Source organism: Nestor notabilis, unplaced genomic scaffold (assembly GCF_000696875.1).
Source record: "Nestor notabilis isolate BGI_N333 unplaced genomic scaffold, ASM69687v1 scaffold2702, whole genome shotgun sequence".
NCBI classification, from domain to species: Eukaryota; Metazoa; Chordata; class Aves; order Psittaciformes; family Psittacidae; genus Nestor; species Nestor notabilis.
This window is the reverse complement of record NW_009919470.1, coordinates 47,298-64,742: the sequence shown is the minus strand read 5'-3', so window position 1 is coordinate 64,742 and position 17,445 is coordinate 47,298. Positions and strand designations below refer to the sequence as shown.

The window sequence follows — 17,445 nt, the reverse complement described above, 5'->3', positions numbered from 1 at the left end:
GAGGCGGCTTCCTGTGCTGGGGTGATGCGGCTGCTCTGGGAGCGGGGTTTGCAGCACACTGTGAACGTTAGCTGCCTCCCAGGCTGTGCTTCTGCAGTGGGGACGCGAGGCTGATGTGGGGGGACACTGTCAGAAGGCTTTTCCTATGCTGTGGCTGTTTACTATTGCTGGGGACCTGAGAATGTGCTTCAGGGAGGGGAGAGGGGAGGCAAAGGAGGACATGGGAGGGGAGTGCTTCTGGAGCAGCACCTTAAGTGAAATCCTTGGCCTTCCACAAGGGTTCTGTGTAGGGCCTTGTGCCAGTGCCAGTGCCCCCTCCCTCGCCTGTGCTGGGTGCTCACCTGCCACGGCAGTGACGTTGTCCCCTGGCTGCAGGCAATGTGCTGCTGTCACCACCCATTTCTCGTTGATGATGGATCCACCGCAGAAGCCCACACCTTCGCTGTTCACCAGGTAAACCTGGGGGAGCAGAGGGAAATCACACCCCTGGGTTCGTGTAAGTCCATGGGGAAGAAGAGTGGGGAGCGGGGGTTTTGTCTGGCTCTAGGACAGGCTGTGGGTAGGTTGTACAGACCCAGTGCTGACAGAGACGCTGCTTACTGGGGGGTCCCTGCCCCCCCTTGCTGTGTGCTGTCTCAGAGGGTGGCCAATGCTGCCCCACACACGTTAGTGCCCCACTGCATTTTATTGCTAGGCTGGGAGGGTGTAAACCTCAGCACAGAACTCGGAGCATGTGAAATACAAACACCTCAGCATGTCCCTACTAAGGCACAAGCCAGGACATCCCTTTTGCTAAAACTAATTCAATCAATCAGCTGACCTGGTGGACTGTATTTAAGAGAAGGATTTCTTTATAATCCCATCATCTCATTCCTTTCACGTGATGTGGCTCATCACTGTCTATCCACCTCATACTTCCCATGCGTCCCCGAAGGCTGAGCATCTCCCTTTGTCACCTGGCAAAAGGGCAACCAAGGCTTTTCTCATAAGGAGCCTGGTGGGGTGAAGGTCTCCACGAGCACAACCAACTACCCACACTTGGTGGGTTATAGTGTGTGAATTTGCTTTCTTTAAGGGTACTGGTTTCTCATATTTAGCTTTCTGGTCCTCCTCTGTGACTGCGTGGTGGGTGCCAGCATCACCTGTGGATTGTCCCACACCAGAAGCTCTGCATGGTTATAGGGCAGAGCCCTTCCCCTTCAGACACAAAACATCACCCCACAACAAACCTACTGCAGCTGGTGGCTGTGCATTGCCCCCAGCACGCTACTGGCTTTTTTAGCTCTGACACGGAGGGCAGATGCCTGCTCCTGACCTTCCCATGGAGCAGACACAGAAGGATTGGCTGAGCTGTGTGAATGGGCATTTACATCCCTGCATGGGCAACTTCCCATTGACGTCACCAGTGTCGGCCTGTGCCAGAGCTTGCAATGGAAAGAGATTTGCCATTCCCAAACCCTCATCTGAACTCATTACTTTGCATTCTCAGCCACTGAGATTTCTGTGTTCACATATGCCAGAGTAGAATGGAAGGGCAGTAGGTGACTTTGGGAAAGATCCAAGCTAGGAGCTACCTTTCCTTTTGATGGCAATTTAAAAGCCTTTGCAGAGCGGAGGGCTGAAGGTTTCTTTGCAGCCCTCCCCTTGCTGTGAAGGCACTTCTAGTGAGGTAGAAATAACGAGGATGTCCCAGACTGGATAAAGAAAGAGCAGCTGGGCTTGGGAGGTGTCATACAAGGGCCGGTCCTGTGTTGGTATAAATGATCATGGAGCTGCTGAAACTGATGGAGCCAAAAAATGAGCTGCGTTGTTCCTTGCAAAGCTCCCCTCCCCTCCAGCTTAATCTTGGTAAATTCATGGACTGCTGAGCAATCTGTTGCTATAGCTCAAAACTGCATCCTTTGTGCCCAGCCAGATCAGGCTGCTGTGGCTCTGACCTCCAGCTTTTTTGCCAGGTAGTCCCCCAGGCAGGTAACTTGTTGCTGTGGCATAAAGCTGTATGCAGAAAGAAGCTGTGTTCCTGTTAGGCTTGAGATCTGTTGATACACTAACCTCAGAGACAGGTTTGGGGTATGTAGAAGTTAGATGAGGTTGCTTTCGGAAGGGAGTGACTACACAGGGATTGCTGGGGTTGCAGGGGAGCTGCAGAAATAGGCAGTACCTGCCAGGGCACCTCTCCTCTCATGCTGTCAGACCCACCAACAACCCGGGTGCCTGTTTTGACTATGGGTGTGATTTTCGTGGTGGCGGCAGTGCTGGTTTCTGTGGTGTTGTCGAGCCCCTCGTCAGGAGCATCATCGTGCTCATCGGCGGTGATGTTCCAGTGCTCAAAGGTGTTTATGGCTCGGGTGAGCTTGCTCTTTGCTTCGGGAGCCGTGATCTTCCCACAGGGATATGGCACTGGGAGAGAAACAGGCATAGTTAGGACTGGCTGTGTGTCACAGTGAGGATTACAGCAATCAGAGGAGTAGGTGAGGAGGGAAATGCTGCCTCGCCTCAGCATCCTCTTCTGGGGCTGACACAGGCTGCGGGCTGACCATGTGCTCTCCCTGCAAACAGATGCCTGTGCCTTTGAGCCGCAGTGCAGGTTACATGTGAGACTAGCAAAACCTGAAGTGTTCCTGGCCTTTAGAAATGACATCTGAACAGCTCTGAGGAAGGAGAAAGCTTGTGAGAGAGCTCCTGTCTGATGGGGCAGTGCAGCTGTGCCCTTATCTCATGGGATGCCGAGGTGCATACCAGGGATGCTTGTTGGGGTAGGCAGCCGAGTGCTTGGCTGACATTTCTACAGCCAGAAACTCCAGTACAATGAACGTGCAGCTGGGAGAGGGCAGGAAATACTCCTATCTGCCAATTGTACAGATAATCCCACTTGGCACCAAGGTGAGGAAAACATTAATAAACTCTTTCTAGAGCTGTAGCTTTTCTCTGTTAATGAAGATCTCATCTGTAGGTTCATTTCAGACGAGCTCTTCCCATTTCTCTCCTACGCAGCGTGTGCTGAGTTCCTGCTGATAGTGGCAGTCAAAATAGTAAATAGCATCAGGCATTGTCTTTCATCTGCAAAGCTTTCGACAGCACTGTGCAAACAAACATTAGTGTAAAATCAGATGTAAGTGTGGCCTGCTGAGATTTCAGACTTCTTTTAAACAGTTTGCTTTAGGAATAGGGCTTCAATAAGTGTTGAGTGATGGAAAGTGCTACCTGTGTGGTTTAGGCTGGGAAATGAAGGATTTGGAGCCAACCAAAGCTAAGCTTTTGCAGGGAGGGCAATTACCCAACCTGAAAGATGATCTTATTGCTAACAGTAAAACTTTCTGGTCCAGTGAAAGCGATACAGTATGTTGGGCAACACTGTAATGATGTCCATTAACAGAAGGACTCTCAGCCTAAGATACTTCCTACACTGACTGCTGAAAGTCAATGCTTTAGGAGCTCTATGTGCTTGTGTAGCTGCCAGACCTTCAGAACCTAACTCACCTGTGTGAGTGCCATATGCTTGCTTATGTTTGCAAATCTATTATTACACTTGGGTGTTAGAAAACAAATAGCATCAAATGTTAAACTGACCTTAGGTGACAAAATATTTCTCTACTCAATCTCCTTTTCCTCTGTTGGGTGTGCTGCTGAGATTTTCATGCCCAATTAACTTCTTGTGTTGTGGTGGGGTGGGATTGCACGTGTTGGTGTAGTTAGAGATGTTGTAACAGCCTAGGAGTGGGGTAAGGCTGGGGAATATAACAAGAACCAGCTATTGTTTAGCCCTTTATGCAGTTGCAACCTCAAGCAATGCATTTCCCTTCCACCCCACTCAATACCACAACTAAACCAGAGTCTAGTTGCTGTTGAGGGTCTTTGTGTCAGATACACACTGCTGGGAGAGCAGCACCACCATAAAGCTTCACTTTTTTCCACCCAATTATAACACACTGCATGATGATCAGCCATGAAATGAACTTCCAGGATTTACAGTAAGAAAGATTGACTTTTGTTCTGAAAAAGCCCAGAGCATCCTTGATGAAGGATCAGTAAATGGATAGTAGCTCCTGTTGGAAGAACATGAGAGTGAGCGATGGATGGATGGGTGGATGGATGGATACCAGCGTATAGGCTGCTGTAGCTGAACAACTCATTTCTGCCTCCAGAAAACTACTGATCCATATCTAGGAATATAAGATGTAAGTGGGAGAGGGACTTGTGTGAGCAGCCATCTGAAAGGAGCATTTGCTTTGTGAACAAATTCCTGGACAACTACCCTCTTTCTCCACCCAGTTCTAGGCTAAAAAAGGGTGTTTAAATTGCATCCTTCAAGCCTGACCTCACATCTGCCTTTGGGAAAGTGCAGGGTCAGGTTCTTTAGAGTGGCTAAGCAGGAAAACAAGGCTGGTTTCCAGGACATTGCATCTCTATGAGATTCATGTATCTAAATCCAGGACAAGACTGTGGAAACTTTCTCCCACATCTCTTGAAAACCCTTTAAAATTAACCTGTAGGTACACAGGACTTTCCATCTTCATGAAGTCTGTAGCCAGCAGCACAGGAACACACAACTTTCTGTGGTGGGTCATGCCTGCAGAAGTGCTTGCAGCCTCCGTTTTTAATAGCACAAGTGAAGTCTGAAAGAAATGGAAACAAAACTCAGCAAGCTCTCTTGAAACACAACTGGTCAGAGATTTGCTGGGACTTGGGCCTTTGCTTTCAGCCTATAACCCACTCTGATTGTGCCAGGCTATGGAGAGTGGATGCTTGTTTGCAAGGAGTGTCCTCCATCTAAATCGCATCCTTGGTCATGACGGGCACCTCTTTGAGATGGGAGGTTGAGGAATGGCCCTGAGACCGGTCCCACAGCAGCCTCCTGCTGCTGCCTGAGGTTTGGCAGCCTGACCATAAAGGCCTCCTGCAAATATTTGGTCAGGAGCCACGTGATTTCCCCACCGTGGTGCTGCTTTCCTCCCCCCGTGCTTACGGTAAAGCAGGATGCCAGCGGAGAACATCGTGTGTCGAATGGGAGCAAACCCTGACCCCACGAAGGGCTTTGTCCTGGGATTATCGCCGGGCTCTGTATTTAAAACCTCAAGCAAAGCCATATGTTCTTCCTGACACCCCAGTCAATCACTGCAGCCTGACGTGGAAGACCCATTTCAGAAGGATGTTTGATGAAACGGGTCCCAACCTGAGGCACAGCGAGACTCCGGTGACTCGCCTGTGTCTTTTCCCACGCCACTCGTGCTCTGTGGTGGGATCCCCATCCCTCGCAGGTGGGAAACCACTAATCCACAGCCACCCTTCCAATTCTCAGTGAGTTTTCTAATCGCTTCGCAGCAGATCAACTCCACTCCTACTTCCTCAAGGACACCTCCCTTCCCGTAGCCATTTTCATGCCATCATTTACTATTTTTACAGCGCTCCTCTTCACGCCTCACTTCTAGCTCTATTTTTGTCCCTGTCTCGCTTCCACCAGAACTCTGCAATAAGACTATTTAAATTCGATGCAGCTTTGAAATGCTCTTTTCAACGTACGCTCCTCTCTTGCCAGAGCAGCAGCACAACTAGAAAGAGAATCTTTTATGAGTGCAGCGAGTCTAGCACATTATGCGAGTCACACAGCCCTGATTATATTACAAATATAAGAGCTGAATATCCCTCTTGCTTAAATTATCAGCTCTTTGGGTTTCATAAACTCCTCAACCCATCAGGAAAAATATTTGCCTTTTGTTTGCCTTCGGAATCAAGGTTGCTGGTGATAATTATAATTAGGAATTGAGCTGAGTGCTGTTGAGAGGAGGTTGCAGTAATCCTGCCCTGCTGCCCAGCCTGGCGGGAGGGAGGAAGAGAAGGAGGGAGAGGATGGGGTTAGTGGAAAGCTGCTGCTTCCAGCAGGTGAGCACGTCATCCCTGATTGACGAGCAGCCCCAGAAGGGCTTGTGCTGGGGAGATAAAGGAAGGTCTCTGTGTCAACATTTGTGCTGGCAGCCCACAGCGTGCTGAACAGAAGACCTTGAGCCTGAGTCTCTCTTGACCCCTGTGTAAGAGCAGGCATCTCGGTGCTCAGTGGGGGCTTCACCAAGGGCAGGAGAGGACAGACTCCTGGATCCCCAAGCATGTTCACCCCTAATTCCATCGCCAACAGGCCGAATTGGCACATTCGTGCAGTGCCGTCCAGCAGGGTGAATGTGTCTGAAACAGCCCTGTAGTAGGATGAAACTCTATGTCCGCTTTGATCTGGTGGGATTTCAAGTGGGGCAGAACAGCCACAGGACGAGCCCCTGGTACGTACCTATCTCACAGTTTCTGCCTTCATACCCAGCTGGACACCAGCACACATAGGAACTTACTGCATCCTTGCAAACAGCTCCATTTTTGCATGGGTTGGGGTCGCACTGATCTCCATCTTGGAGAGAAGACAAGAGGATTAACAAACATGAGCATCCATTAACAAACACGGTCATCACCGTGGCTGGTGATGACCAAGCCCTGGAGCCTTGCTCTGTGCAAGCCTCCTGTTAAAGACAGGTAGGGATTGCACACCTTCCTTCTTGCTAATGGAGAAGTCAGATCCCGCACCCAAGTGTACAACAGACAACATCAGCGCTGGGGTAACATCATCACCAGTGCTTTACCCATGGTCTGAACTATGTACCCTGTCCCGTGTGGGTGAATTCTGCTCGTTTCAGCAGCACTCTTCATTCTCCCTCATGCAACATCTCAACAGGACCTCATGTCCTGGCGAAGTTAGACAAAGTTAGAAGGTTTGCTTGGTTAGGACTTACTAATCTGAGTTATTTTAACACTACCGTCCTTGTTATGTGAAGGTTTGGGCCTGTCCACTTGGGTTTGGAGCCTTCTCTGTGTATGAGGATTGAGACTCTCAGTCATCTCTCTTTCTAAGATTACACTACTATTAACTGGTCTCGATTTCTCTTTACGTATCACGGCTTTCCTCTTCACAGTTGCCTACAGCCGAGAAGCTGAGGCTTTAACAAGAATACCCAGTACTGCAAAGCTGGTGATCTAACACTTTGGAAGAGTAAGTCAGCAATGTTAAATTACAGGGAAGCGTGCTTTGAAGTGGTTGTAGGAGGACAAGGAGGAAAGTGAATGTCTTGATGCATTTGTGGCCCACCAGTAAACGTAGCTGTTAATGGTGCTTTCAATGGGCTGGAATGCAGAAAGTAGGTTGCAAACAGGCATAAAATCACAGAATCCCAGGCTGGTTTGGAAGAGACCTTAAAGCTCATCCAGTTCCAACCCCTGCCACGGGCAGGGACCCCTTCCACTAGAGCAGGTTGCTCAGTGCTTGTCTAGGGCACGGTGATGGAGCTTGCTCATACAGTGTGGATCGTGGCTGCTGTTGCTGCCTGGTGGGGGCAATCAGGGCTTGGTACCGCTTGGAGCTGTGCACGGGGTGAGCTCCCATAGGCTGCCCATGTTGGGAAGAGCAGCTTGTGAGCTGAACAGTGAACCTGAGTGATAGGGGAATATGTGGCATTCATTACATCTGAAGAGCTAATTGGTTACAGGGAGCAGGGAAATGCAGTTTAGCTTCATTTTAGCTGTTTTTTCAGAGGACGTTCCTACAACGCAAATGTAACTTCTTTATGGTATAGTCTGGACTGAATAATCTGAATTATTTAAGGCTTTTTAGTGAGATGTTCTGGGCGCTTCGCCAATCTACAGAGCAGTTCATTTATTGAAATGTCCTTAGAATTAGTTTCAGATGTTTTAGTGGGCATTGAAATCTTTGTGGTAAAGGACTGAGGAGTCATAGGGGATGGAGGCTGAAAGGAAAACGTAGATGGAGGAAGGAAAATGATGGAGAAGCAAGGGTTTGGGAGCACTGGTGTGAATTGCAAACAGCTGCTTGCTATGATCGTGTTGAGGCTCCACTTTCATATGGCATTTCTAGGGATTCACACTGTGCTTGCACGAGGCTGTGCCTTATCTGGAGAGCTCTGTTTGACAACAGCATTTGCTGTTTGCTGAAGGGCTCTTCATTATTGCTCTCCTCTTTTACTCTGTAGCAGGGCTGAAACTAGAAGCCCAGAGCATTGACCCAGGCTCAACAGATCCAGTGCTCTGTGTGAACTGGTTTTATTCTGTGAAGTTTGTTCTAAAAACCCTGTTTGAACAAAGAAAATATTAAGCATTTGGACTGTATACAAATGGGATGGGCCCAGGCTGGCTGCAGGATTTAGGGTGCATGACTCTAGCTCTGCGATTACACAGTTCCTGAATGCTGGAATATATTTGTTTCAATAAACATCTACTTATGCACCAAGAGATGAATATTATGCACTTGAACAGGGAGAAAGGGATGTACGTTTTCTTACCAATGTATGTTTTCCAAAACTCCATCTGAAAGGGAAAAGCAGAAAAGTTTCCTTTGATTTCTAATTCCTGGGCACTGAAGTAGTAAAAGGATGACCCTGAAGCAAAGGACTTGCAGGAGAACAACCACCTCCACAATCCCAGTGGCGACCAACATCCCTCTAGAGCAGTTCTCAGCCCAACTGATGGATCACAAGTGAGAATAAGCCACAGTAGATGCTACACTTGGCCCTGGCAGGTTTTTCCCTTGCTGTTCAGTCCTTCCCCCTCACCTGGAAGGCTCACAGAGGTGCGGGCTGGGGGGAGCAGGGTGTTGCTGTTTTGAAGCAGCGATACTCACAGTTTTCTCTGTGTTTTCAAACACTTCCCGAGCTTCCTCAAAGCTGCATTTTTCTTCTATGCATTCTCTCTCGAGGTTCCCAGGGATAACTTCTTCCAGCCTGTTCGAATTGGCTCGCCTTTGCCTCTGCAGAACCGAGTTTGCCTCTTTGTTCTCAATGAAAACTGTGATTTGAAAAGAAACAAGGGCTAGAGAGGAGCGCACGGTGTGATGCAGCGGGGATGGGCTGTCAGGGCTCTGCTCCCCTCGAAAGCAAACCCTTTTCCATGTGTTCACCCCTCCATTGCCCCAGGGCTGGGGACGTTTCAGGGGTGTTCCCATCTACGTGAGGTTTCTTTGGTGTCTAACTTCAGGGTCAAATCTGCAGAACCAGGAGTCAAAGCAGCCGATGGACAGAAATGGCTGATGGTAAAGGTGTGATCAGGAGTGCTGAAGTTTGATGCTTATATACCCTAAATATAGTGTATCTCCTGTCATAGGTGCACAGAGTGGAATAATCTGTTCGGGGTGGTAAAATGATCGGCTCCTTCACGCTGCTGTTTAGTAAGGTCTTGTTTGGACACAGAAATTGTCCTGCTTTGTCTCTACCTGTTTCAGCTGTAAAAGGCCATTTGGAAGCCAAGGTCATTTGCTTCTCTCTGTGCTCCTCACGTGCCTGGGTACCACTGTTTCCTGATAGCAGGAAAGGAACCCTCCTCACCCCCTGGCCCACGTTATGTCAATAGGATGGTGTGCATCCACCCTCAACCTGCTGGGCAGAAACCACCAACAGGGACCCCAGTCTAGACGGGATGTCCACGGTGACCAGCAGCCTTCCCATGGTGGCTGCCTGATGAAGAGCACAAGGACATGCAGTCCCATCACGGTGCTATACTCCAGGCAGGGCCACGCATCCCATCGGCAGGGTCAACATCTCCTCTGGGTTGTTCCTGACCCGCCTCTTGGAGCCCTTCACCTCTGCTGAGCGCTCTTCCCGCATCCCACCGCTCTCAAATAGACATCCTTCACCCAGAGGAGCTTCTTGCTTTGCCTCCTCAGCCCCTCCTGGCTCTCTCCACCTCCCTTAGCGCTCGCAGCCGTGTCCCTTTCTGTCACCAGATGGCACGGTAGAGCAGCAAGTCTTGGAGCTGCTGGTGGCCACACAGGACACGGAGCCTTCTCTGGGGGCTCTGTGCTGGAAGGGGTTCAGGTACCTGTGAGTGAGCCTGGTCTCTCTCAGGGTTGAGGAGAGCATGAACTGTGCGGGGCATGTGCCAGAGCTCATTCTCTCTCATGGCCAACTTCTGCTCCTGATCCAGAGCAGATCCCAGCCTCTCTGAGCCCACATAGGATGGTTTTGTTGAGCTCTCGTGACCCCCAGGCAGGTTGCTCTGATTTACACCTTGCCCTGATGTTGTAACCATCACCTCAAGATCTTTCTGCAAGAGACTGAACTAATAGTTTTTGCATTGGTGGGGGAACAGCCTCACTGGAGGAGACCTGTGCCCTTCTCCCCATGGCCTGGGCTGCAGCCTCCAGGCTGGCCAGAAATGGCTCAGTGCAGCCACACATTCCCCTGTGTGAACTGAGGAGCTGCGTTAGACCCACTCCCGCATCTCTTCCCAGTGGGATGTGCCAGGCACCTGCTGCAATTAACCCATTTAATGGAGACAACTCGTTTCAATGAGAGCAGCTTTACCTCCCTGACATCCCTTTCAGCTTTCTCCATTGCTTGCTGATCCCACACGCTGCTTTACAAGCAGAACTGGGTTTGAACTGGAGGTTGCAGGCCCCATGGGGTCACAGCCATTGTACTCACCCTGCCTGGAAGCCCGCCTCACACCAGGAGTATACTCACACATGACATAACAACTTCTGAACCAGTATCTGAGACAGTGTGGTGGGGCTCTGGGCTGTGGGACAGACCTGTCCAGATGGCTGAGTATAGTATTTTCTAGGAGGTACATAGCAAATACTACCAATTGGCACCAGATGGTACCAATATGATGCTCTGCTCACTCATCATTGCTAAGCCAACATTTTGGGGAAAGGCCCCTTTTTTAACCTGTTACTTGCCATGTTTTGATGGAAGAAGAAAGGCCTTGCATTGAGCAACTACTCATCCTGGATGTGAACCAGCCTCTGCTGGAAACGCTGCTGCTACAGATAAATCAAGCAACAGCCTGTATTACTACGTATGATTGCCCACATCCATCAACCACTCTACCTTGTCTACAGTTTTGGCTGCAGCTCAGGGCCTTTGTTAAATTCACGCTGGGTTTGGCTTTAAACAGGTCTTGCAGTGGCAAAACCAGTGGCTGTTTTCTGGATGCGAGCACTCGTTTGTGCTCCAGGACAAAGTGATGGCACACACAGAGATGTGGATGTTACTCCACCAGCAACGCTCTCCCCTTTTGAACCTTTAATGTGTGGCTGCGTGCACTCTAAAATGGCTGAATCCAGCTTAAAAGCTGCAAAACAATGCAAGAAAAATCCTAGTCTTAGAAATGAATCCCTGTGACACTTTCTGCATAGGATCAGAGTAAAAACTATTCTTTCAGCCCCAAGAAAAGAACCAGAGCTTTCAAGAAAGGAGCTATGGAACACAGCAGTCCCTCCAAGCTCTCACCTCGTATGAGACTGCACAAGCAGTCCCACCATCCAGTGACAAACTGTGCCAGTAACTCCTGCACCCCCGAGTGAAGGACTCAACAGGTTTTAAAGGCACCCACCTGTACTGTCGGCACCAAGACAAGCTCCCAGAAGCCAGATGAAGAGTACAAGGGGGATATTTGCCATCTTCTTCCCACTGCCCAAACCACTCGCTAACAGATTGTGCGGGTGGTGGAGCTCGGTCAATAGTTCCAAAGTGCAAGTGGTTGTTTATTGACTCTGGGTAACCCTTTCATTGAAGGTCGCCAGATGTGCCCTCGCTGGAGCTTGAAATGGCAGCATGGGTGTTAGTGGAGGGGGCATGTCCATCTACAAGATAGTTGCAGTCCTTGGGCTCATCTTCTGTCCTGTAGGATATTGCTGTCATGTTCGGGAGCTGAGCGTGGCACAAGAATAAATCAGTTCAGCTTCAGTGAACCTCTTTAAAGCACTGGAATTCCCATTCTTATCCAGGTGCTGTTGCTGGCCGTATGAAAGTCCACAGTAGTGGTTTTAAAGGCTTCAGCATGGTCCATGTTTTGTCCAAAAGAGCAGGCAAAATTCCCTGGAAGATTACCCCATAGATGATGTTTCCTCTGGGAGAACAGGCACTCTTGGAGCAGGGCTGTGTCAGCAAACACAATCTCTTGTGTTGGGTGGGTCACCTAATAAGTGGGTCATCTAATTAAAAATCAGGATGAGGAAAGGTGAGAATGATGGTCCTTTATCTGGGTTTGCTGGAAACACATGGAGTTTGAGGCCACAGGAAGGAACTTGTCACTTGAAGGCTTGGACATTGGGCTGGTGTAGGGATGTGCTGATAAAATGCTGGCTCCTGGCTGCAGGGCAGCCTTTGTCTAGGGCAGGTTTATAGTCTGCTCCTGGCCCACTCTGGCCAAAGAGCAGACTGAAAAGGAGGGAAGATAGGGGAAATGAGATGGGAAAAAGGGAGATTTTCAAACAGAAAGAGTGGGGTTTCGTATGAAACCATTGGTATTTAATTGTGAGTTACTTACAACTTTTAAACCCCATTTCTTCTCCTCTTCTGACTTTCCCGCAATCTGAAGAGCTGTTTCATGGTGAGTAATTGCTTTGGGGATCTTGTAAAATTGTAAATATGTGAATATTGTAAAAAAATAAGTGAAACATTTATTTCTGAAAGGTCAGAGACCTCCCACCCTCTCTCCCCTCCTTCCTTCAGCAGTTGTAGCAAAAGTAGCCCAAAATCATTCATTCCACTCTGGGGGCTTTCTGCCGACAACCTGGTCCCCAGAACCTGCTTCCTAGTTTCTGCTTCTCCCTATGCACAGGGCAGAGCTGAAACCCATCATTGCGCTGTACCAAAATGTCTTGGACAGAGGCATTTTAAAGCAGAACCCCATTTGACAGTGTGCTGCTGATGCTGTTGCTTTTGGTGTATGCTTAGCTCTAATACAGAGTTTAAGAGCAGCAGCAAGAGGAGAGCAGGCTCTGACAGCTTCTTACAGCAGGAGAGCTTGTGGAGGGGAGCTGGCAGGTTCCACTCAGCAAAGCAAGCTGTTGTCAATGCAAGAGAACCCCTGCAGTGTGTTTCATGGCACCCCGAGTGCTCACAAGCAGATCTATGCCACCCGGTAAGGTGCAGAGTACGTCCTGTGTTGGATGTGCTTGTGTCTCACAGGCTGGAGAGCTGTTAGTTGCTATGAGGCTGCAATAGCCCTTGGGTAGTTGTTCAAGTGTTTACTTGAGCTTCTGAACCATAAATTCTGTGCACTCAGTCCGAAAGATTAAAAATGTTCTTTTGTGAAGCAAATGGGAGAGACTTTTATGGTTGCACAAGTTACTTTTGTATGCAGGAAAGACCCATCAGCTGCAGGTAAATAGGAGATGCTGAATGTGAGTTACAGCCTTGTTAGATCCCTGTTGCCTAGGTGGAAAAAATCCTTTATTTTCCCTTTCTTGAGCAAACAAAAGGTCTTGGAACCTATCATTCATCTTGTTCCTTCTTGCTCCATTGGAAATGCTCTTTATTCATCACTGACAGGAGCTTTTGTTATCAAATTTCTGTGGTAGATAAATGAGTTAGGATGAGGTAATGTGCTGTTGATGTAAATTGGATGCAAAGCGAAGGTAATGATCATCTCTCATTTTCTGTGTATGAGCAAATGCAAATGTTAGACAATAAATCGAGCTAACATGCTGAAACAATACATCTCCTATCAATAAAGAGGAGTGTAGAGAATGGCCTGCCATAACAAAGGATAATTAGAATCTCATTACTATAAATATTTTACTTCAGAACATAGGTCAGTCAAATTATTTTGGGTTTATGGTGCATATTTCACTTGGAATAGTATTTGCAATATTACTGCTAATTAATCTTCACAGAAAACAGCAGCATCATTAGAATAAACAAGGCTGTTAATACAAAAGATTTCTATTGTTTACTACTATTGCTATCAACTTCTGGAGCACTAAATTGAAAGTGAGGTGTTTCTTTGCCAGTAAAATCCCCAGATTCATGATTCCCCACCATAGGCACTTTGGAGATTAAAGTCCTTTAGGTGGGTGACATCAGTCAGATTTGGGTATATTTTGACTTGGCCTTCTATGTTCTCAAAAGAAGGCTATTCAAAATCATAGAATGATAGAATCTCAGCCTGGTTTGGGTTGGAAGGGACCTCAAAGCTCACCCAGTTCCATCCCCCTACCACAGGCAGGGACACCTTCCACTAGAGCAGGTTGCTCCAAGTCCCTGTGTCCAACCTGGCCTCGAACACTGCCAGGGATGGGGCAGCCACAGCTTCTCTGGGCACCCTGTGCCAGCGCCTCAGCACCCTCACAGGGAAGAGCTTCTGCCTCAGAGCTCACCTCAAGCTCCCCTCTGGCAGGTTCAAGCCATTGCCCTTGTCCTGTCCCTACAGGCCCTTGTCCCAGGCCCCTCTGCAGGTTTCTTGTAGTCTTCTTAGGCACTGGAAAATACACCCCCAAGTCATGTTCATTCCTATTTATGAAGGCTTTCTGTGGCAATGAGCTGTTAGGAGATGTCTTGGTGGGAGGTGTTAGGTTTGGGGCTTTTTCTTGTTGAAATATCCCATTCTTATTGGAGCAGAATCATCACACGTGGTTGCTGGGGATGTGTTTGTGTCAAAGGCAGAAGGAGGTGGCAGTGGTGCAGGGCAGTGTGTTTCCAGGACCACCACCTCAGGGTTGGTGTCTGCCTGTCTTTCAGATCAGAGAAGCTTTCTGCTACAAGGGGAAATGAGGTTCAGGAGAAGTCAGAACAAGAAAGCTATTTCCATTTCCATCTGAGAGATCTCTTTAAAATGTGCTCTGCCTGCACTGATCAATGATGTTAAACAGCCTGATGGCTCAAGGATCTCGTTAAAGGATTGTTCATAATCTCCCTTGTCTCCAAATGCGTTCTTCTAAGCGAAAAATCCTCGCTCAAAACCTTAAGCAAATTGCAATTGCCCTTGCCCTCTAGACAGTGTGGTAAATAATCATTCCTTAACCCACAGCAAACAAGCTATTTCTGAAAGAGAAAGGGGAAAAAAAGAAGCCAGGGAAAGTAATGCTTGATCTTTATTTTCTTTTCCTTCTTTATTTGATTACTTTGAAGTCCCTGGCTTTTTCTGGAGCAGTGATTGTGGGAAGTTATTCACATCTGGAGGCGGCACAGCCATGGAGTCCTTTGCAGTGCCTATCATCCTGTTGTAATGATTAACATACAGAAGAAAGCACCAGGTCTGTTAAAAGCCCCACAGCCTCTGGAGATACTGAGGTGTATGAGAAGGTCAGTGGTGTTAGTGACCTACCCAAAGTGAGGATGTGCCATGGGTGGGATGCAGAAGCCTTGTCCCCTTGGCTCTGGGCTAATGGGATTGCAGGCACAGGGAGATGCTGCTGATGGCTTTTGTGCTGTGGGAGGAGTATTCAGGCCAAAGGAGGTGGTTGGCTTTGGTGATGTGAAATAGAAACCAACTCTTCAATGAGGGCAGCGTAGTTTGTGCAGGAGCTGTGTTGGCTCATAGAGCTCTGAAAGCCTCTCCCCTACTCCCCTTATGTTCACCTCAGGGCTTTCAGTTCCTGTGTTGGTCATTTTTCTTCTTCTCTTATGCAGAGGCTTCAATCCTTGTCCTTCCCCTTGCTGAATTCCCTCCAGATACATCCATCACGGGCAGCACTTCAGCTCCATCCCTCCCATTTTACTCAGTTTTTAATTAGACTCCCGAGCAGGAGCACGGAGCAAACTCTGCTTTCATCTGGGAGATCCTGTGGCTGCAAAATATTTACAGGAAGTAAATAACTGTCAGAAAGTAAATAAGTCCCTGACTCTACACGAGTGTAAAAGTGCTTTGAAATAGTCTCATTCGAATAAAAGCTCCTCGTGTTGAACGGCAGCAAGAAACAGGAACACAAGCAACAAATTCCCAATGTAGAAGGTAAACACAATTACTAATTCATGGAGCAGCGTGTTTCACAGGAGCAGCTTTAATATCTTTCTTGATTTAAAATAGGCCAGATTTAAAGGAAATCTGGATTTGGTTTGGTCATCATCATTGCAGAAAGTGCAAACATGGGTAGATACACCGGGCTGCTGAAGCTGCTCTAAATTTAGGCTTTGCCATCTCCACTTCAACCTTTGGAGGAAGCAATGAAACAAAGCTCAGAGGAGACAACAGCCCTTGCAGGTTTCGATGGGTCAGGTAAATCACCAAGCTCGAACATCATTGTACAGAGCAAGAGCTAAATTAAATATAAGCTCAAAAGCTGGCTTGCCACTGCGTCTTGGCAAGAGACGACACAACCCCTGTCATAGCCCAGGCACACGTGTGGGACAGAGGCTTGGCCTGCCCCAGGCTGATGTGAATGAGAGTTCTGGAGGTTGCTTTGAAACAGATCTCTGAAAGGTGTTTCTCCTCCAGCAAACCCATGGCTCCATCTGCTGATGCTTGGTTCAGAAGATGTTGGGAGCCTTGGCAGTAAGAGGATGGATGGACAGTAGGATGCAAAGGGGAAAATGATGCCTGGAACCCGAGGTGATTGTACAGAATGAGATGGTGCTTCTGTGCAGTTTGCACTGGTTGAACTTTTAGTTGAAGTTGTTAATTTCAACTTCGCAGAGTGTTTTGCATTTAAACTAGTGCAAAGTCATCTCAAAAAGCAGCATTCCTATCCTACCTCAGGGAAAGTCTCCATCTTGCTGTAGCTAGCACTCTTTGCAATGAGGGTTGTTTAACTGTGAGTAAACTGTTCGAGTTGAAGCATACTGTAAACTTCATAAATCAAGTGAAATCTCTCACATGCGTAGCAATGCAACCAGTTAAAGACACGATGTCTAATATATAACACACGCTTCCTAAATTAGGTTCATCTCGTTGAAAAAATGCAGGAGTTCCACAGCTCAGGCTTAGATCCTAATTTGAAATTGCAGAGGATTATCTCAGCAATCACAAAAAGCATCTCCCAAGGGGTTTTGATGGGTGCTTCTTCACATCAGCTTTTTATCTTGAAAGCTGTGTCAAACTCAGGGGAACATGAAGAGTTTGTGATGTGTGTTCCTTCTGAAAAGCATCACAGCTCCCAGCTATGAATCCTGATTTGACAGGAAGATGCTATGGATGCTCCTCCTATTGATTAATATGGGCCTGAGTGTTTCTCTTCCAGGTTTTGAGCTTTCCAGCTAAGTGCAAGGAATGCAGGATGGAAACAATTAATCTTGCTCAAGTTGTTTGAGTACTGACCTTGTCTTGGATCTTCTTGTAGATTTAGGGCCAAATTGTGCCACATCATTGACTGTAATGGGGCTGTGGGTTTGGCCTTTTCTCAGTGGACTGCCTTGCTGCAAAACTCTGTGGCTGGGAGTCTGTGATAGCACTGGCTCTTAGACCTTGGATAAAACCAGGTTAGTAAGCAAAGCAGCTAGCAGGACTTGACAATCATCACCAACCCAAATGGTAGTGGTGCAATGAACCAGTGAGGACCCAGCCTCCCCTTGGCAGTTCAGCCAGGTCTCCACCTCTGAATGGTCTCCACTTCTTTCTTCTTTCTCTGGTTAGTTTGCTGTGGTGCCTGCGAGAAGGGACTGTGTGTTCCCGAGGAGAGCTCCATGGTGGGCACAGCAGACAGGGATCAGCCTGGAAAAAATGAATAGAGAGATGTAC

At 48.0% G+C, this 17,445-nt stretch overlaps 1 protein-coding gene across 1 annotated transcript; it reads right to left on the bottom strand.

The window, feature by feature from the left end:
- Positions 1-324: 324 nt before the first annotated feature.
- On the bottom strand, positions 325-11,446 carry F9 (coagulation factor IX; the record flags this gene model as incomplete). Its single annotated transcript, XM_010010231.1, has 7 exons — positions 11,380-11,446; positions 8,669-8,832; positions 8,331-8,355; positions 6,278-6,391; positions 4,488-4,616; positions 2,162-2,400; positions 325-459 (listed from the first exon to the last, which is right to left on the bottom strand). Coding segments are annotated over exons 1-7 (873 nt in total), but the record flags the coding sequence as incomplete, so codon positions are not given.
- Positions 11,447-17,445: the final 5,999 nt, after the last annotated feature.